Here is a 19597-nt window from a genome sequence, read left to right on the forward strand (position 1 = left end):
CTTCACGGCGCAGGCGCAGGCGCATCCGGCTTCCCCCGACACGTGATCTCTGTGTTGCAGGCACCAGGTGGGGCGTGGCCATAGGACGGTCCCATTGCTGCCGGGGGAGGCAGACCCAGGCGGCGGCAGTGCGCGTCGGACGTAGTTTCCCCCAGCGTTCGGGAGCGATGGTCGGCTCCGCAGGCGGGGCTGCGGCGCAACACCCGCGGAAGGAGCTCGCGAGGCTGCCGTCTAGTCTACTGACGAGGCGTGGCTCTAGGCGACAGGCCACCACGCTCCTCCTCCTTCCGCGTTCGAGACCTGCGCTGACAGACACTATGTCTGCCTACCCCAAAAGCTATAATCCTTTCGACGATGACGCGGAAGACGAGGAAACCAAGCCAGCCCAATGGAGGGACAATCGCGACCTCCCCAGTGGACACGAAGCTCCTATGGACAGGCAGCAGTACTTGCGACAAGAGGTTCTGCGCAGGGCCGAGGCCACAGCCGCCAGCACCAGCAGGTCTCTGTCCCTCATGTACGAGTCTGAGAAGGTCGGGGTCGCTTCCTCTGAGGTGAGCCTGGGGTAGGACTGAGCTGAACTGGACAGTCTCACCATTGTCAACTGTGATCAAGAAATGTTTTATTCACAATCTTTTGAAAAATATTCTAATTGCCTACTATAGGTTCTTGTACTTCGTAATAATCTGTTAACTACGTAAAGAGATACGTATCTGGAATACTCTGTAAGCAGAGTTGGTGCCCTTTCCCCCTTTGCCTAGTTCCAAGGTAAACTCCAGACTGTTTCTGTCCCAGTGAGTAAAAATTCCCAACAGCAGGAACTGAGAGAATCTGAGTGTTTTGCTTTGTTTGTTGCAAAGTTTCTTGGGCAAAGGCTTTGGTGCATGACCCAGAAAGAGTGGGGACAAAGCTATTGGTGCCAGGTGACACCCTGAGGCATGGTAGCAAATGAGCCTTCAGTTCCTCCTTGACAGCTTCTTTGCCGAACATTGGGGATATTGAAGTCCCAGATACTCTCTGGACACCTCCTGAGTAAGCCATGTCCTGTGTTTGTTTGAGTGTAAGGCCAAATCCTGACGATTTTGTGCTCCATTTGGTCTTTGCCAACTCCTCATCCACAGACTAAGGGTCTCAGTGAACACTATTCTTAAACACCCATTCTCTTCTCAGTTTTGTTTAGACAGAGAAAAAATCGATAGATTAATGATATATCTACTAAGAATAATTTTAACTGTTTTTGCAGCTTTGAAAAGGAATAGTTGAAACTATTGTCTTCCCTCTCTAGTCTTAATAACTTTTCTGGCAAAGTTCATTTTCTTCTGATATATTTCAGGTTTGGGGAAGGCATGGGTGTATTGATTAACGTCTCAAATAGTCATCTGTGCTGTTTTTCTAAAGCTACTAGTATCCTTAGGGTAGTTTTCCCATTGCCATTTTCCCCAGTTGATATCTATCCTGGTTGATAATCTCCCTTATTATTTTTAGCCTTGCCTTGTTAAGGAAGTTTGTCTTAGAATTCTTACAGCTCCTATTTACTGGATTTGTGTGTGTGTGTGTGACAATCATGGGTCTTGACGTCTGGGCCTGGGCGCTGTCCCTGAGCTCTTCAGCTCAAGGCAAATCCTCTACCACTTGAGCCAAAGCACCCTTTTCAGTTTTCTGGTGATTTATTGGAGATAAGACTCTCACAGATGTTCCTACCCAGGTTGGCTTTGAACCTCGATCCTCAGATCTCAGCCTCCTGAGTAGCTAGAATTATAGATGTGAGCTACTGGCGCACAGCTTTACCAGATTTTTAGAAATCAGTCCAAATGGAAAGTCCTAGCTTAGATTTGGGAAAATCACTTGAAGTTTTAGGGCCCTAGAAACCAATCACTTTTTCTTGAAACAGAGTATTACTATGTATTCTAGGCTGGCCTTGAACTTGAAGGTTTCCTCTTTCAACCTCTGAATTGCTGAAATTACTGGCATAAACAATTACATCTAGCTGTGAACAAGTCACTTGATTGAGGGTCCCAAGCAAAACAACAAAAACTTATTTCAGATATTTCAGAGACATCATTTAACCAGGTATGGGGACCCAAACCTGTAATCCTAGCATTCAGGAAGGCTTAAAGCAGCTAAGGCAGGAGGATCTCAAGAACCAGGCCACAGACAGACAGGTCAGGGGTGGAGATCAAGACATTACGAAACAAAATAAGTAAGAAATCAAAGCATTACAAACTAAAAGATTGTAGCAGAGGATAAACTTGAATGTAACTTTCAAGGCTGAGGGATAGGAAGTGAAAGTGAAATGAGAATGAGGGATGATTTCAGAGAACATAGGAATATGAACTGGCCTGACAACAGGGCTCCTAAGCCGACCATGACAAGGAAAAAGACAAAAAAGCAGACAAGGAAAAAGAGAAGGCAGTTTAGGATCCATTGGAAGTCAGATAGGAGGGTCTTGTCTTATAACTCAGAAAAGTAAAACATGGAAGATGTGAATTGTGTGATACAAATAGTAGTTTCGTGCCCCCCTGGTGTTCCAGAGGTCCCTCTAGGCGGTAGGGACTATGAGCACAGAGGCATAGGAGGCTTGGTCTGAATGTTTTTCAGAGAGGTACAGTATGCGATGACTGTCTGGGCAGGTGATAGACTCTCTCAACAGCATGACTATACATCGAATTTTTCCAAGACTGAATCAGTTCTCAATTATTCCCAGGAGTCAGTAATGATCATCACCCTACAGGTAGTACTCAATACTATCCAAACTGTCTGTGAATCACTGTCATTCCCTTCAGAGTTCTGTTGGGGTTGGAGAAACTAAACTCTTCTGCCATCTCTACACAGTGTGGTTCCCCACAAACTCCAGTCCAGTGTTCCTTGATACCTTCTAATTTGGATGAATACCTGCTGGATACCTAGCAAATGAAACATGCCAACACAGGACAGTTTTATAGAAGATTAGGAGTTTGCAGATAATACAAAGTTGGAAATATCATAATTCAGTCCCAGCTTGGCAGAAGTAGGAAAATTATCTAGTCAAGTTACCTCTAGCAAAGGAGAACTTCTATTATCCTACTGTGTAACTCAGCAAGGTTGGTTTCTAAGAAGGATTCTGGCTTAGCTTATAAAAATCAAAGCACAGAAAAATAGGACAGGGCAGATACCACCTGGCTGATCTGATAAACTCTTTTCAGAACTTGTAAGGGGACTTCTAGACAGACTTGAAGGACAATACATCTCTTTATCCATTTCATGAGCATGATTTGTTTCTTCTATTCCTCAAGTGTAATGTTTGTGAAGAGATATTCCAGGTGGTGAAACATACTTCTTATCCCCACTACTCAAAAAGTGAGACTGGGGCCTGGTGCCGGTAGCTCATGCCTGTAATCCTAGCTACTCAGGAGGCTGAGATCTGAGGATCACGGTTCCAAGCCAGCTGGAACAGGAAAGTCAGTGAGACTCTAATTTCCAATAAACCACTAGAAAACTGGAGGTGGTGCTATGACTCAAGCAGTAGAGTGCTTGCTTTGAGCTGAAGAGCTGAGGGACAGCGCCCAGGCCCAGAGTTCAAGCCCCACAACCAGCCAAAAAAAAAAGTGAGATTGGGGAGGGGGGGCCTAAGAAAGTGGCTCAGCTTGCCTTGCATGCAGGAGGACCTGGGTTTGATTCCTCAGCACCAAGTAAGCAGGAAAAAAGCCGGAAGTGATAGAGTGCTAGCCTTGAGCAGAAGAGTTGAGGGACAGGCCCAGAGTTCAGACTCCACGACTGACTCCCCCACCCCCACCCTCCAAAAACAAGTGAGATAGGAAGATCAGGGCTCAAGGCCAGCCCAGGTAAACAGGTAACAAGATCCTATCGCAAAAAACCAAGACAGGAGCCACGCTTGTCATCCTAGCTACTCAGGCATCTGAGATCTGAGGATCACAGTTCAAAGCCAGCCCAGGCAAGGAAAGTAAGTGAGACTCTTATCTCCAATAAACCATTAGAAAACCAGTTGTGGCACTGTGGCTCAAGCAGTAGAGCACTCCACTTGAGTTGATAAGCACAGGGACAGTGCCCAAGCCCAGAGTTCAAGCCCCATGATGCTCAGGAGGCTGAGATCTGAGGATTGTCGTTCAAAGCCAACCAATACAAGAAAGTACATGAAACTCTTATCTCCAATAAGCCATCAAAAAAGCTGGAAGTAAAGCTATGGCTCAAGTGGTAGAGCACTAGCCTTGAACATAAAAACTCAGATACAGCGCCCAGGCCCAGATTAAAAGCCCCAGAACCAGCAAAACAATAATAAGCCAGCACCAGTGGCTCATGCCTGTAATCCTAGCTACCTCCGGAGGTTAAGATCTGAGGATTGCAGTTCAAAGCTATCCGGGCGGAGAATTCCCTGTGAGAGTCTTACCTGCAATTAATCACTCAAAAACCAGAAGTGGTGCTGTGGTTCAAATGGTAGAGCCTAGCCTTGAGCACTAGCTGAAGAGTTCAGGGACAGTGCAGCAAGCCCAGAGTTTAAGCCCTGAGACTGACAAAAACAAAACAAAACAAAAACAAAAAGCAATCAAGGTGTGGTGGTATACCCTGTAATCCTATGCCGGAGGAAAAAGTAAGAGGACTAGGTAAGAGGGTGTGGCTTAAGTGATAGAGCTCTAGCCTAACCAGTATAGGACCCTGAATTCAATCTCCACTGCCACCAGAAGAAAAAAAAAGATATTTCATTCACATGGTTCAAAGTTCAAAACATACAAAAGTGTATTAGATCTCCTCCCACCCCTGCCTTAGACTCCTTCTTTCCCTAAGATGGTTAACAGCTCTTTCAGTGTCATATTCTGTATATGAAGACATAGTTCTGACTCTTTTTTGGGGGGGGAAGGGGTGGTCGTGGGCCTGAACTCTGGGCCTGGGCACTGTCCCTCAGCTCTTCAGCTCAAGGCTAGCTCTACCACTTGAGCCACAGCACCACTTCTGGCTTTTTTTTTCCTGCTTATGTGGTGCTGAGGAATCGAACCCAGGGCCTCCTGCATGCAAGGCAAGTGCTTTACCACTGAGCCACCTTCCCAGCCCTGACTCTTTTTATTTTAACTTAAATTCTGATCTGCACAATGCTTACTGGGATTTTACTTCCGTTGTATATAATGAGTTATTGTTGGTTATATACATATTTGTTGTTGTTTGCTTGTTTTTAGTACCATTATTAGGGCTTGAACTCAATGCCTCACACTCTTACTTTCACACTCTTACTTACCTTTTTTCTCAAGACTGGCACTATTCCACCTGAGCTACATGTTCACTTATGACTTTGTTGCTGGTTAATTAGAAATAAGAGTTTCTCAGATTTGTCTGCCTGGGCTGGCTTTGAATCTTGATCCTCAGATCTCAGCCTCCTGCATAGCTAGAATTACAGGTGTGAGCCACCTGTGCCTGGCTTGTTCATTTTTGTTTCGGTTTGGTTCTTGTCATTACTGGGGATTGAATTTAGGTCCTTGTGCTTGTTGAGCTATGGCTCTAGCACCTTTTTTTGCCAGTCCTGGGGCTTGAACTCAGGGCCTGGGCCCTGTCCCTGAGCTTCTTTTGCTCAAGGATAGCACTCTACCACTTGAGCCACAGTGCCACTTCTGGCTTTTTCTGTGTATATGTACTGAAGAATTAAACCCAGGGCTTCATGCGTGCGAGGCAAGCACTCTACCACTAATCCATATTCCCAGCCCTTCCAGCCCCTTTATATACTGATTATTTTTCTAGTTATGGTCTCACTTTATTCCCAGACCAGCCTGAGTTGCAGTCCTCACATTTATGCTTCTCCAGTAGCTAGAATAATGGGCACATGGCACTGTGCCCAACCACTGGTTGAGATGGAGTCTTACAAACTTTTATGCCTGAACTGGCCTCAAACCTTGATCCCCCAATATCTACCTCCCAAGTAGCTAAGATTACAGGCTTGAGTCACTATTCCTGCCATGATTGGATTTTTACTGTCAGTATTATGTTCAGTTAAGCGGGTGACTTCTGTTTATGTAGTCTGTCCCCTAATGCTGGGCATTGGGGTGCTTTACACCATTGGCTTCTGACCTGGACGTGGTTATTCTTACCCTTTCACCGCCCTGCCTGAGGATCCCCACTTGCATGGGACACTCTGCTTCCCTTTCATCAGCCTAGCATATTCTAGTGATATATTCCGGGTCCTGGAATCTCAGTTCAGCAGAACCTAGGGGGAAAAAAAGCCCCAAGCCCAAATGGCTGCTATGGTAACATCATGGAGATTTAGTAGAATTCAAACAAAATACCAAAACTGCCTTGGCCAGCACAGCTCATTTCCATATTTTTGTAGCAGTCATCAGACACTGAAGCCATGCCAGGCATTCAGAGGGGTGAGAAAGACAAGAACACCACTCTTCTAGCCCAAGCATTGGCCATTGAGACAATCTATTTTGATCCCTTCACAAATTATAGACACCGTGCCACAGAGTGTGCCCTCCTATTTTGATCTTAACATAGCCCATTTTCAGCTAAGTGCTGTGCTGCACAGAGGTAGCCCTCCAAAGCAGCCCACAGTGATTCTGAGGCAGCACACTTCTTACTAAAAGATTATACAACTGGAAGCCACTGGCTCACACATGTAATCCTAGCTATGCAGGAGGCTGAGATCTGAAGATGGCCTTTGAAGGAAAGCCTGAGAAGAAAAGTCCATGCAATTCTTATCTACAGTTAGCCTGCAAATAGCTGAAAGCAGAGCTTTGGCTCAAGTGGAGAATGCTACCCTGGAGTGAAAAGTTAGGGGACAGAACCAAGTCTTGAGTTTAAGCCCCAGCTCTGGTACACCATACACACACACACACACACACACACACACACACACACACCTCTTATAAGGACATTGATGTAAGGGAAAAAATGGTAAAGATTTCAGGAAGCCCTTGGGAATTACACAAGAAATCAAAAACAGAATTAATAGTCAAACAGAAGGCCAGAATTTTTATTTTAGGATCACTAGTAACACAATTCCAGGAACAAAAAGTAATTGTTCTTGGGGAGAAAAATATATTTTAGTGAAAAAGATAATTCATGAACTTTGAAACCTATTTTAGTCCATTACTTTGAGATACCAAGTGTCAGTATCAACTGTAACAATCAGAACCAACTGGGTGTCCCCAGCTTCAAGTCTTGAGTTTAAGCCCCAGCTCTGGCAACACACACACACACACACACACACACACACACACACACACACACACACACACACACACACACACACACACACACACACACACACACACACACACACACACACACACACACACACCTCTTTTAGAGGCAGAAAGACAGCTACTAGATTATCAAGGTCAGCTGTGGCGGAGGAGTCTCTTACCCATCTCTTCTTTGGCTTTATTCTATCTGACCTGCCTTTCACAATATCTCACTTTTCTTAGGGATCTGTCACATAGGCTTAGCTGATCTCAGTTCCAGAAACCAGAAGGCCCAAGGCCCCCCTCATAAGTCACTTTGTGAACATAAACTCTGTGGTCTAGCCAAATCACTCAAGTGAACAGAAACTCTTATCAAGCAGGATATTTCAAGGGCAAGGAACCATGCAAGGGCCAGATCTTTTTTTGGAATGTAGGGATATAGACAACTCAATCCAGTTATCCACACATGTGAAATCAATGGCAACTACATCACCACCTTTGCCCTCGGTGAGTTGGGTTTGTTGGTTGTTAGTTTTTTTGGACTGTGTGTGTGTGTGTGTGTGTGTGTGTGTGTGTGTGTGTGTGTGTGTGTGCGATGCTGAGTATAGAACCCAGCCTTCATGCATAATAGGCAAACACTCTACAACTGAGCTACAAACCCAAGACAGCAGACTTTATTTTTTCTTTTTACTGTTGTTGTTGTTGGTTGTAGGGCTTGACCTCAGGGCCTGGGCACCATTCCCTGAGCTTTTTCTTTTTTTTTGGTCCAGTCGTGGGGCCTGAACTCTGGGCCTGGGCGCTATCCCTCAGCTCTTCAGCTCAACGCTCAAGCTCTACCACTTGAGCCACAGTGCCACTTCCGGCTTTTTTCTTTTTGCTTATGTGGTGCTGAGGAATCGAACCCAGGGCCTCAGGCATGCAAGGCAAGCGCTCTACCACTGAGCCACCTTCCCAGCCCCTCCCTGAGCTTTTTCTGCCCAAGGATAGTGCTTTACCACTTAGAGCCACATCACCACTTCCAGTTTTCTGGTTGTTAACAGGAGATAAGAGTCTCACAGACATTCCTGCTCTCTCTGGCTTTGAACAATGATCCTCAGATTTCAGCCTCCTGCATAGCTAGGATTACAGGTGTGATCCACTGGCACCTGGCCCAACAGGTTTTCATGTAACCTAATAAGATCCATGCGACAGCTACTGCAGGCAGAGATCAGATTTGAATGTGTTCTACACAGGTGCCTCTGCCAGGCTTGTACCTGCTCCCTTGGGAGAGCAAGGCATAATGGAGATAAATTTCAAATTTCTTGATTAAGTTTACTAACTCCAAATTGACATCCATATACTTATCAGTTTGTTCCTGAGATTAATTATGAACTCAGTATGGGAACCTTATCAGGAGAGATGAACATCATCTGATGTTAATAGGGATGAGTTAGACACTGCCCTTGAAAGGCTTTAACATTGTTCCCTCCACGTTCCCTGCCTGGTCCTGCTGGCTATCCACACCCTTTCCCTCTTTCCCCCTTCCCCCCCCCCCCCCCCCCAGTCATGGGACTTGAACTCTGTCTGGGCTTGGGCGCTGCCCCTGCACTCTTGAGCTCAAGGTGAGTGCTCTACCTCTTGAGCCACAGTGTCACTTCTGGTTTTCTGAGTGGTTTACTAGAGATAAGAGTTTCCTGCCTGGGCTGGCTTTGAACCATAATCCTCAGATCTCAGCCTCCTGAGTAACTAGCATTATAGGCGTAAGCCACCGGTGCCCAGCTCACCCTTTCCCTCTTAATGCTGTCCCTTCTCAGTAACTCAGCTGTCCCAGACTGGCATGTTGCACCCTATGTCCTATGCTTTCTACCCTACCCCATTCTTTAGATTCCCTTTTCAGCCTCTGTATATGAATCTATCTGTTTGTCTGTCTGTCTATCTATCTTGTGCCAGTTCTGTGACCTGAACTCAGAGCCTTGGTGCCATCTCTAGCTTTTTTCCCTCTCAAGGCTGGAGCTCACTTAAGCAACACTTCCACTCCTAGCTTTTTGGTGATTAATTGGACTTTTCCACCTGGGTGGACTTCAAACCTTGATCCTCAGATCTCAGTCTTCTGAGTAGCCAGGATTATAGGTATGACTCCTCTCCTTCCCACCAGGCCCCCTCAGCTTTCATTCTTTCCTCCAACCTTATCAGGACTCTCTGACACACAACTTCCTTAAACTAATGGAGGAATCTTCCTCCCACCCTCCCCCACAGGACTACCCAGCGGAAGAGCCACCCCAAGTGAATATAATGGCTTTTTTCCCCATATCTCTCCCTGGAGACTAAGCTTAGTAAAGCAAAGTCCTGTTCTGTCACCTTCAATTCCTAGCACCACAATGTAACTTTATCTCACTAAGCATTATCAGGACAGAGATTTGGAGGATGTGTTATTTCCCCCCCACCCCCACCCCAAGTTCCTGCACTTGGAAGGGTACCTGGCAGTGAGTAGTTGCTCATTAATATCTGGGCAGTGATCTCTCGGCACCTCTGTGGATGTTTTTGTGCCTTCAAGGATCCTGATAGCATTATATCTTCTCAGAGAGAGACCTTGAACATGATGGGCCTGGATGGACATCACCTCACTTGAAACAGTCAGTACTCTCAAAGGGTCTTTGTCTACTTGCCTTCTGTTTTCCCTTGCAGCCTCAAGGATCACGCTATTTGAAAAGACAAAAAAATAAAAAATAAAAAACAACCAACAAGAAACTGGAAAAAAAAATTTCTAAATACCTATATCCATTTTTCTCTTTCCCTCATTCCTTGACCTTTTTCTGATTGTTTCTATTCTTATCTAATTTTTGGATTCCTTACAGGACTCAAGGAGAGAGGGCAAAGGAAACCTTGTCGCCTGTAATGCTAAGTAATCACTGTGCACTCATCCTTCCCCAAAGTGAATGGGGGTTTGGGGGATGTTCTACACTCACTCCCCTCACAGCCACCCTGGAGAATACATGATATGGCCCGCTTCTTGTTTTGTTTTGTTTTTATATTTGTTGGTCATGGGGCTTGAACTCATAGGGCTTGAACTTGGGGCCTGACTGCTGTTCCTGAGCTCTTTTGCTCAAGGCTAACACTCTACCACTTGGAGCCACAGTGCCACTTCCTGTTTTCTGGGGGTTAGTTGGAGATAAGAGTCTCACTGACTTTCTTGCCTAGGCTGGCTTTGAACCTCCATCCTCGTGTCTCAGCCTCCTGAGCAGCTAGGATTACTGGCATGAGCCACCGGTGTCTGTGGCCTAGGCGATGTGGCCCACTTCTAAAGGATAGGAGTACACCTCAGGAGAGAAAGGCTTGAAGTCAGTCTGGGAATGTGGCTTAGTGGTAGAGTGCTTGCCTAGCATGCATGAAGCCCTGGGTTCGATTCCTCAGTACCACATAAACAGAAAAAGCCAGAAGTGGTGTGCTAGTATTGAGCAAAAGAAGCTCAGGGACAGTTCCTTGGCCTTGAGTTCAAGCCCTAGGACTGGCAAAAAGAAAGAGTGGGGTGGGGGGGAGGGCTGAGGCTTTCTCTCTCTCTCTCTCTCTCTCTTTTTGTGCTGACATTGGGAGTTATACTCTGCCTTTGAGCACTGTCCCTTAGCTTTTTTTCTCAAGGCTAGTAGTGCTCTAACACTTGGGTCACAGTTCTACTTCCGGGTTTTTGCTGGTTCATTAAAGATAAGAATTGGCTTCTAGGGGCTGGGAAGGTGGCTCAGTGGTAGAGCGCTTGCCTTGCATGCCTGAGGCCCTGGGTTCGATTCCTCAGCACCCATATAAGCAAAAAGAAAAAAGCCGGAAGTGGTGCTGTGGCTCAAGTGGTAGAGCGCTAGCCTTGAGCTGAAGAGCTGAGGGACAGCTCCCAGGCCCAGAGTTCAGGCCCCACTACCAGACCAAAAAAAAAAAATTAAAAAAAAAAAAAAGAATTGGCTTCTAACCCCTATTTTAGATCCCAGCCTCCAGAGTAGCTAGGATTGCAGGAGTGAACTACTAGCTCCCTGGCTCTGCCAAGCCTTTCTTCCTTGTTGGTTGGAACTAAGTCACAAGCATGCTGAGTCCAGTGATTTTCTTTGCCTTCTAGGCAGCGTTTTAGCAGACATCCTTCTTCATTGCTGACCTTGTAAGATCCAGTAAACACTGTCTTCCAGCACACAGAAACTTCCTGGCAGCAGAACAACACTTCCTCTCTGGCCTTCCAGCCTTACTTGCAAGACAAGCCCACTCACCTGTCTCTCTGCTTCCATCATAAACATCTGCATCAGATACCTGCTTTTGCTAGGCACAGTTTGCTCATGCCTGTAATCCTAGCTATTCAGGAAGATGAGATCTAAGGATTGGGGTTCACAGCCAGCCCAGGCAACTCTGTGATATACTCTTATCTCCAATTAGCCACCAAAAGAAAGCTAGAAGTAGAACTGTGGCCCAAGTGGTAGAGTGATAGTCTTGAGCAAGAAAGCTAAGGGACAGTCATCAGCTTCCCCCCTCCCCGCCCCCCTGCCCCGCAAAAAAAAAAAAAAAAAAAAAAAGATAACTTGCTTTCCTCCCCAGGTCAGCACAGTAACACAGTCTGAGAGAATGTGTTATTTGAAAATAGAGGGAAAGTGAGATCTCACTTCTCACTGAAAACTGGGAAAGGTTTTTTGTCACCCCTTCAACACCCTTTATAGAGGAGGGCAGGGGAAATGGTGGTACAAGATTAGTCTTGCTAGGAAGAGCTGGCTGTCAGGGAAACCTCTCTGCTGGTATGACAACAAACCCTGGCCACTCCCCAACCCCAACCAATTATCAACTGATAACTTTTCCAATTTCAAATTCAGCTGTTGTCCACAGCATGAAAAATCAACTGGAACAAAGCTATTAGAAATAAGCTAGGTGGGGGGCTGGGAAGGTGGCTCAGTGGTAGAGCGCTTGCCTTGCATGCCTGAGGCCCTGGGTTGGATTCCTCAGCACCACATAAACGAGGAAAAAAGCCGGAAGTGATGCTGTGGCTCAAGTGGTGGAGCGCTAACCTTGAGCTGAAGAGCTGAGGGACAGCGCCTAGGCCCAGAGTTCAGGCCCCACGACCGGACCCAAAAAAAAAAAGAAAAAGAAAAAGAAATAAGCTAGGTGCTGATGATTCGTGCCTATAATCCTAGTTACTCAGAAGGCTGAGATCTGAAGATGAAGTTCAAAGCCAGCCCAGTCAGGAAAATCTGAGACAAATAAGAGCTAAAAGTCAAGCTGTGGCTCAAGTGGTGGAGTGCTAATCTTGAACAAAAAAAGTTCAGGGACAATACCTAGGCCCCTAAGTTCAAGTCCCAGGATTGGCGCCTGTGTGTGCACACACGTGTGCACCCACCCACCCACCCACATACACACACACACACACACACATTTGAGTGAGGCACTGGTGGCGCATGCTTGTAATCCTACTTACTAAAGAAGCTACAATTGAGGTTCATGGTTCAAAGCCAGAAGTGGAGCTCACATGGTAGAGCACTAACTAATCTTGAGTACAAAAGTTCAGGGACAGAACATCCAGACCAGGGTTCAAGCCCCAGGACTGGCAAAAAATATAATAATAATAACAATAAATTTAGAGGTTTTAAATTTTTGACATAGTAAACAATGCTAAAACTTTTTTTTGGCAGGCTTGAACTCTGGGCCTGGACACCGTCCCTCAGCTCTTCAGCTGAAGGCTAGCACTCTACCACCTGAACCAAAGTGCCACTTCCAGTTTTCTGGTGGTTAATTCGTGATAAAAGTCTCAAGGACATTCTGCCCAAGTTGGCTTTGAACTGTGATCCTCAGCTCTCAGTCTCTGAGTAGCTAGGATTACAGACTTAAGCCACCAGAGCCCGGCTGCTAAAACATTTTTTTTTTTTTTTTGTCGGTCGTGGGCCTTGAATTCTGGGCCTGAGCGCTGTCCCTCAGCTCTTCAGCTCAAGGCTAGCTCTCTACCACTTGAGCTACAGAGCCACTTCCGGTTTTCTGGTACTTTATTGGAGATAAGGGTTTCATGGACTCTCCTGCTAGGGCTGGCTTTGAACCACGATCCTCAGATCTCAGCCTCCTGAGTAGCTAGGATTACAGGCATGAGCCACTAGCACCTGGCTAAAACATTTTTTTTAATGTGTAACTCCCTAGACTCAGTAGTAAGATGAACAGAGTTTAATGGTTTTTTTGGGGGGGGGAGGGTGTCGATCATGAATTCTGGGCCTGGGCACTCTCCCTCAGCTCTTCAGCTCAAAGCTAGCACTCTACCACTTGAGCCACAGCACTACTCGGATTTTCTGGTGGTTAATTGGAGATAAGAGTCTCAAGGACTTCTTGCCCAGGCTAGCTTTGAACCACAGTCCTCAGATCTCAGCCTCCTGAGTAGCTAGACTTACAGGTATGAGCCACTGGTACCTGGCTCAATATTTCAGCTTTTTACCTATACAATAGATTTTGAAATTTTGTCTACTAGCTGGGTGCCAGTGGTCCCCTAGTCCCCTAGGCTGAGATCTGAGGATCATGGTTTGAAGCCAACCTAGGAAAATCCAAAAAGCCAGAAATGGAGTTGTGGCTCAAGTGGTATAACACTAGCCTGGAGCTAGCTAGGGATAATACCCATACCTCTAGTTCAAGCCCTAGTATTGGCAAAAACAAAATCAAACAAACAAAAAACAAAGCCAAAGCAGATGGAGACCAGAGGGCTATTAGAAGGAGTTCCGCTCCAGAGATATTTGGGGCTTACTTGTCTGAAGTGGCTTTGAGAGGTGGTTTAAATCAAATGAAGACTGAGCTTTGCAAGGATACAAATGAGAAAAGTAACATGAGCAAAGCTTGTCACCCTGGTTACACAAGTAGCATTTTAAAACTGATGAGCTACAGCAAGACATTATTAATAGAGGCTTAGAAAGGACACTCACCTATGAAATAGAATTTGAAGATTTGGCTAAGGCTGTAGGCTTAGTTGGCTCACTGAAAACCCTCATATCTGAACAGGAAGAATACAAGTTCCAAATGGTGTGGGAGAGGAGACATTGCCAGATCCTAGCCTGGAGGAGATAAAGAGGCTCTGGACTCTGACCCACAGGCATACCCCATCCCTTTGGGTTCTGTGAGCCAGGCTCTTAGGCAAAGAGATACAATAGCAAAGAAAGCAAGTAGAGGTTGGGGGTAGTAGGGAGAGATAGAGGAATATGTTGTCAGAAAGGATAGCATACCTCTTACAGATGATAACCTTAGTCTTCAGATGGGCTCCCTGCGGGTTTATAGAGGGCCCATTGTGGTCTGATCAAAGGGTATTAAAAACTATAATGCCACTACCTCTGGTTTTCCCCAGGAACTGGTCCGACAGCGAGGAGCCCTAGAACGTACAGAAAAGATGGTGGATAAAATGGATCAAGATTTGAAGACCAGTCAGAAACACATCAACAGCATTAAGAGTATGTTTGGAGGGTTTGTCAATTACTTCAAATCCAAACCAGCAGAGACTCTACCAGAACAGAATGGTACCCTCGTCCCCCAGCCCAACAGCAGGTAAGTACAGCCTCAGCCACTTGAATATGAAGTAGCCAGTATAGATTTCGTTGGGAGTAGGCAAGACTTTTAGGCTTTGCCAATGCCTTCATAGAATCCAGGAACACTGTAGGAAGAGATTCACTTTTAGACATGCTGTAAGAAGGGACATGCTGATGCTACTTCTTCTTCTTCTTCTTTTTTTTTTTTTTTTTCGGTTGTGAGGCCTGAACTCGGCCTGGGTGCTGTCCCTCAGCTCTTTAGCTCAAGGCTAGTGGTCTACCATTTGAGCCACAGCGCCACTTCTGGCCTTTTCTGCTTATGTGGTGCTGAGGAATTGAATCCAGGGCTTCATGCATGCAAGGCAAGCACTCTGCCACTGAGCCACCTTCCCAGCCCTTCTTTTCTTTTTTTTTTTTTTTTAGCACTGAGCAAATTTTTATTTAAAAACTAATGAAAGGCAGGGCACCGGTAGCTCATACCTGTAACCCTAGGGAGGCTGACATCTGAGGACTGTGGTTTGAAGCCAGCCTGGACAGCAAAGTCCCTGAGACGCTTATCTCCAATTAACCACCCAAACAGCCAGAAATGGAGTTATGGCTCAAGTGGTAAAGCGCTGGCCTTGAGCAAAAAAAGTTCAGGGATAGCACCCAGACCTTGAGTTCAAGCCCCAGTATTAGCACAAAAACAAGCAAAAACCTAATGAAAGTATATAATAATTACATTGACTGAGCAGGCACCAGGCTTTGATCTTAGCATTACAGCATACAGCATAATAGTGGTCAATTAATGCTAGCTACAATGATTATTTTCTTGTAATTGATTTGTTCTTACAACTTGAAGAAGAGGAATCACTAGTATCCTTTTAGAAGTTATATTAGTTTGCTCAAATTGAAATTTCAAAAGAGCACACACTGGGTACCTTGAACACTCAGGATTGATACTTTCACAGTTTTGAAGGCTGGCAGTCCAACATAGCCGATTTCTTCTGAGGTTTTTGCTGTGCCTTGTAGATGATCACTGTCTTACCTCATCTCCAGTGGTCCTCCATCTGTGTGTATCTTTATCTTAAATCTCTTCTTTTTTTTGAATTATAGTTTTTTATTATTACGGTGTTGTATAGAAGGGTTACCATTTCAGGTAATGAGAACCTTTCTTTTTTTTGGACAATGTCACTCTTCCTTTGCTTCCTCCTAGTTTCCCCCTTCCCTCTCTGTCAAGAAGTTACGTAGGTCATTTTCCACATACTGTATACTGAACACCATGATTACATTTCTTCACCCCTTCTTCCTTCCCATTTGGTACTCCTCCATTACCCCCTCCCCCTTCCCGTTCCCCAGCAAAAGAAAAAAAAAAACTCAGAGTAAAACCTACCACCACCACCATCAACAGCAACAACAGATATGCTGTTTCTGGATTGTATTCATCTGATTGACATGTAGTCTGTAAATCTTCACAAATGAAGTTTCTAAGCTGGATACCAGTAGGTGATCTGTATAATCCTAGCTATTCAGAAACTTGAGATCTGAGGATCATGGTTCAAAAGCTAGCCAAGGTTAGACTCTTTTCTCCAATTAACAACCAAAAAACCAGAAGTGAAATTGTGGCTTAAGTGGTAAGAGTACTAGCCTTAAGTGAAAAAGCTAAGGGACAGCACTTAGGCCCTAAGATCAAGCCCCAGTGACAACACACATAAGAAAAAACTATTAAATTCCTGCTCCAAGCCAGGCACTGGTGGCTCACACCTGTAATCCTGGAGACTCAGGAGGCTGAGATCTGAGGATTATGGTTCAAAACCAGCCAGCCTGGCCAGAAAAGTCTGAGAGACTCTTTTTTTTTTTTTTTTTGTCAGTCGTGGGGCTTGAACTCTGGGCCTGGGCGCTGTCCCTCAGCTCTTCAGCTCAAGGCGAGCGCTCTACCACTATGAGAGACTCTTATCTCCAATTAATCACCTGAAAACTGGACAGTTCCAGCTGTGGCTGAGTGGTAGAGTGCTAGCCTTGAGCAAAAAAGCTCAGGGACAGTGCCCAGGCCCTGAGTTCAAGCCCCAGGACCAACAAAAACAAAAAGGTTGGGAATGTGGTTTAGTGGTAGAGTATATGCCTAGCATTCATAAAGCCCTGGGTTCAATTCCTCAGTACCACATAAACAGAAAAAGCTGCAAGTGGTGGTGTGGCTCAAGTGGTACAGTGCTAGTGAGCAAAAGAAGTTCAGAGACAGTGCTCAGGCCCTGAATTCAAGCCCTAGGACTAGCAAAAAAAAAAAAAAAAGCTGCTCCAGTCATTGTGACTCCAGTGCTTTGGAAGAGAACATTCATCTTGGGGCATTTAATCAATACAAATGTGAGTCACTTTACAGAGCCAGGCTTAGTGGTTCACATCTGTAATCCCATCTACTCACGAGGCAGACCATAGGAGGGTTGAAGTTTGAGGTCAGCCAGGCAGAAAAGTTCATATTACCTCCTTTTAACTAATAGCTGGGCACAGTGGCATGCACTTGTCATTTTATCTATAGCAGATAGCTTATAATAGGTGGATCTAAATCCAGTCAGGTGCCCAGGCAAAGAAAGATTCTATCTAAAAAACAACCAGCACAGAGCCAGGTGCTGGAGGCACACCTGTAATCCTAGCTACTTAGGAGGCTGAGATCTGAGGATCACAGTTCAAAGCCAGCCTGAACAGGAAAGTCTGTGAGACTCTTATCTCCAATAAACCACAAGAAAACTGGACGTGGCACTGTGGCTCAAGTGGTAGAGTGCTGGCCTTGAGCTAAAGAGCTGAGGGACAGCCCCCAGGCCCAAAGTTTAAGCCCCACGACTGACAAAAAAAAGAAAAATGAAAAGAAAGAACAAAAGGAAGAAAGAAAGAAAGAGAAAGGAAAAAAAAAAGAAATAGGAGAATCTCAGTCTAAGCCAACTTGGACTAAAAATGTAAAACCTTGCCTGAAAAATAAGCAACTCCAAAAGGATTAGAGGTGTTATTCAAGTGGTAGAGTATTTAAGTTTGAGAAATGCCTTAGCAAGCTAGCAAGACTGTGTTTCATGATACAGGTTGAGTATGCCTTTCCTGGAATGCTTGGGGCCAGAAATGTTTCAGATTTCAGAGTTGTTCAGATTTTGGTATATTTTGGCTGAGTATTCCTGATCCAAAAACATGTAATCTCGGGCTGGAAAGGTGGCTCAGTGGTAGAGTGCTTGCCTTGTATGCAGGAGGTCCTGGGTTCGATTCCTCAGCACCACATAAGCATAAAGAAAAAAGCTGGAAGTGGTGTTGTGGCTCAAGTGGTAGAGCATTAGCCTTAAGCTGAAGAGCTGAGGGACAGCGCCCAGGCCCAGAGTTCAGGCCCCACAACCGGACCCCAAAAAAAAAAAAAGTGAAATCTGAATACTCTTAAATTCAAAAGTTAGTGTGTGTGCCAATAGAGGGGCTTGAACTGAGGGTATGGGTACTGTTCCTTACCCTTTTCACTCAAGGTTGGCGTCCTGCCACTTCCAGTTTTGGGGTAGTTAATTGGAGATAAAAGTCTCACAACTTTCCTGACCAGGCTGGCTTTGAGCCACAGTCTTCAGGTCTCATCCTTCTGAGTAGTTAGAATTAAAGGTGTAAGACACCAATACCTGGCGAAAGTTTTTTTTGAGTGCTAGCACATTGTCCAAAACATTTCAGGGTCTGGAACAGTTTGGATTTTGGACCTTTGTTTTCAAGATTTCTAAACTGTATCAAAGGAAGTAGTAAAATGTTCATTTGCTTTGAACTGTGACATCTCCCTTGCACAAAGAAGTAGAGAAAGCCCCTGGGAGGCTGGCAACATTGGTTGGATGGCCTGTTCGTTGGTTTTAGTACTAGGAAGTAAAGCCAAGGTTTTGTGCATACTAAGTATGCACTCTACACTGAGCTAACACCCTCAACCTATTTTTTTTTATTCTTGGGCTGGTACTGGGACTTGAATTCAGGATCTAGATGTTATTATTTAGCTTTTTCCCCTCAAGGTTAGTGCTCTACCACTTGAGATACACCTCTGTTTCTGGCTTTACAGTGGTTAATTGTAGCTCCTACCCAAGCTGGCTTCAAACCTCAATCCTCAGACCTCAGCCTCCTTAGTAGCTAGGATTACAGGTACACACCACTGGTGTCCCGCTATTTTTACTTCGTTTTGAGACAAGATATTGCTAAATTGCTTCAAACTTACTGATCTCAGCTTCAAACTTACTAGTCTCTGCTTTAGCTTCAAACTTGCTGGTCTCCTAAGTGCTGGGATTATGGGCATGAGCCACCATGCCTAGCTCATAAATTTGGGTTCTCTTTTTTTTATTATTGCAAGTCCTGGGGCTTGGACTAAGAGCTTGGGCACTGTCCTTGAGCTTCTCTTGCTCACTAACACTCTAACACTTGAACCACACCACCACTTCCAGCTCTTTCTTTTATTATTTTTTTTGGGGGGTCCGGTTGTGGGGCCTGAACTCTGGGCCTGGGTGCTGTCCCTCAGCTCTTCAGCTCAAGGCTAGCGCTCTACCACTTGAGCCACAGCGCCACTTCCGGCTTTTTTCTTTTTGCTTATGTGGTGCTTAGGAATCAAACCCAGGGCCTCATGCATGCAAGACAAGTGCTTTACCACTGAGCCACCTTCCCAGCCCCTTCCAGATCTTTCTGTTTATGTGATGCTGAGGAATTGAATCCAGTACTTCATGCATGCTAGGCAAGCGGTCTACCACTAAGCCACATTTCCACGGGTTAGTTCTCCTTCACACTCCCTCCTGGGGCTCTTGGAGAATTATATCCCCAAACACTGCCATAAAAGCCTTTAAAGTCATGTATTTCCAAGAACCACAGTAGAATTTTACACAGCCATTAGAAAGAATAATATTATGTCATTTACAGGGAAATGGATGGACCTAGAACAAATCATGTTAAGTGAGGTAAGCCAAGCTCAGAGAGACAAACGGCACATGTTTT

At 45.3% G+C, this 19597-nt stretch overlaps 1 protein-coding gene across 1 annotated transcript in view; it reads left to right on the top strand.

Moving 5' to 3' along the window:
• Window positions 1–230: 230 nt before the first annotated feature.
• Snap29 (synaptosome associated protein 29) overlaps window positions 231–19597 on the top strand; it is a 31700-nt gene continuing 12333 nt past the window's right edge. The window contains exons 1-2 of the mRNA XM_042666233.1: window positions 231–554; window positions 14470–14666. Of these exons, the coding sequence (XP_042522167.1) occupies window positions 318–554; window positions 14470–14666 (434 nt within the window). The 5' untranslated portion in view covers window positions 231–317. The remainder of the gene's footprint in view (window positions 555–14469; window positions 14667–19597) is intronic.

This window comes from Dipodomys spectabilis, unplaced genomic scaffold, assembly GCF_019054845.1.
Source record: "Dipodomys spectabilis isolate Male_0828 unplaced genomic scaffold, ASM1905484v1 ptg000363l, whole genome shotgun sequence".
Lineage (NCBI taxonomy): Eukaryota > Metazoa > Chordata > Mammalia > Rodentia > Heteromyidae > Dipodomys > Dipodomys spectabilis.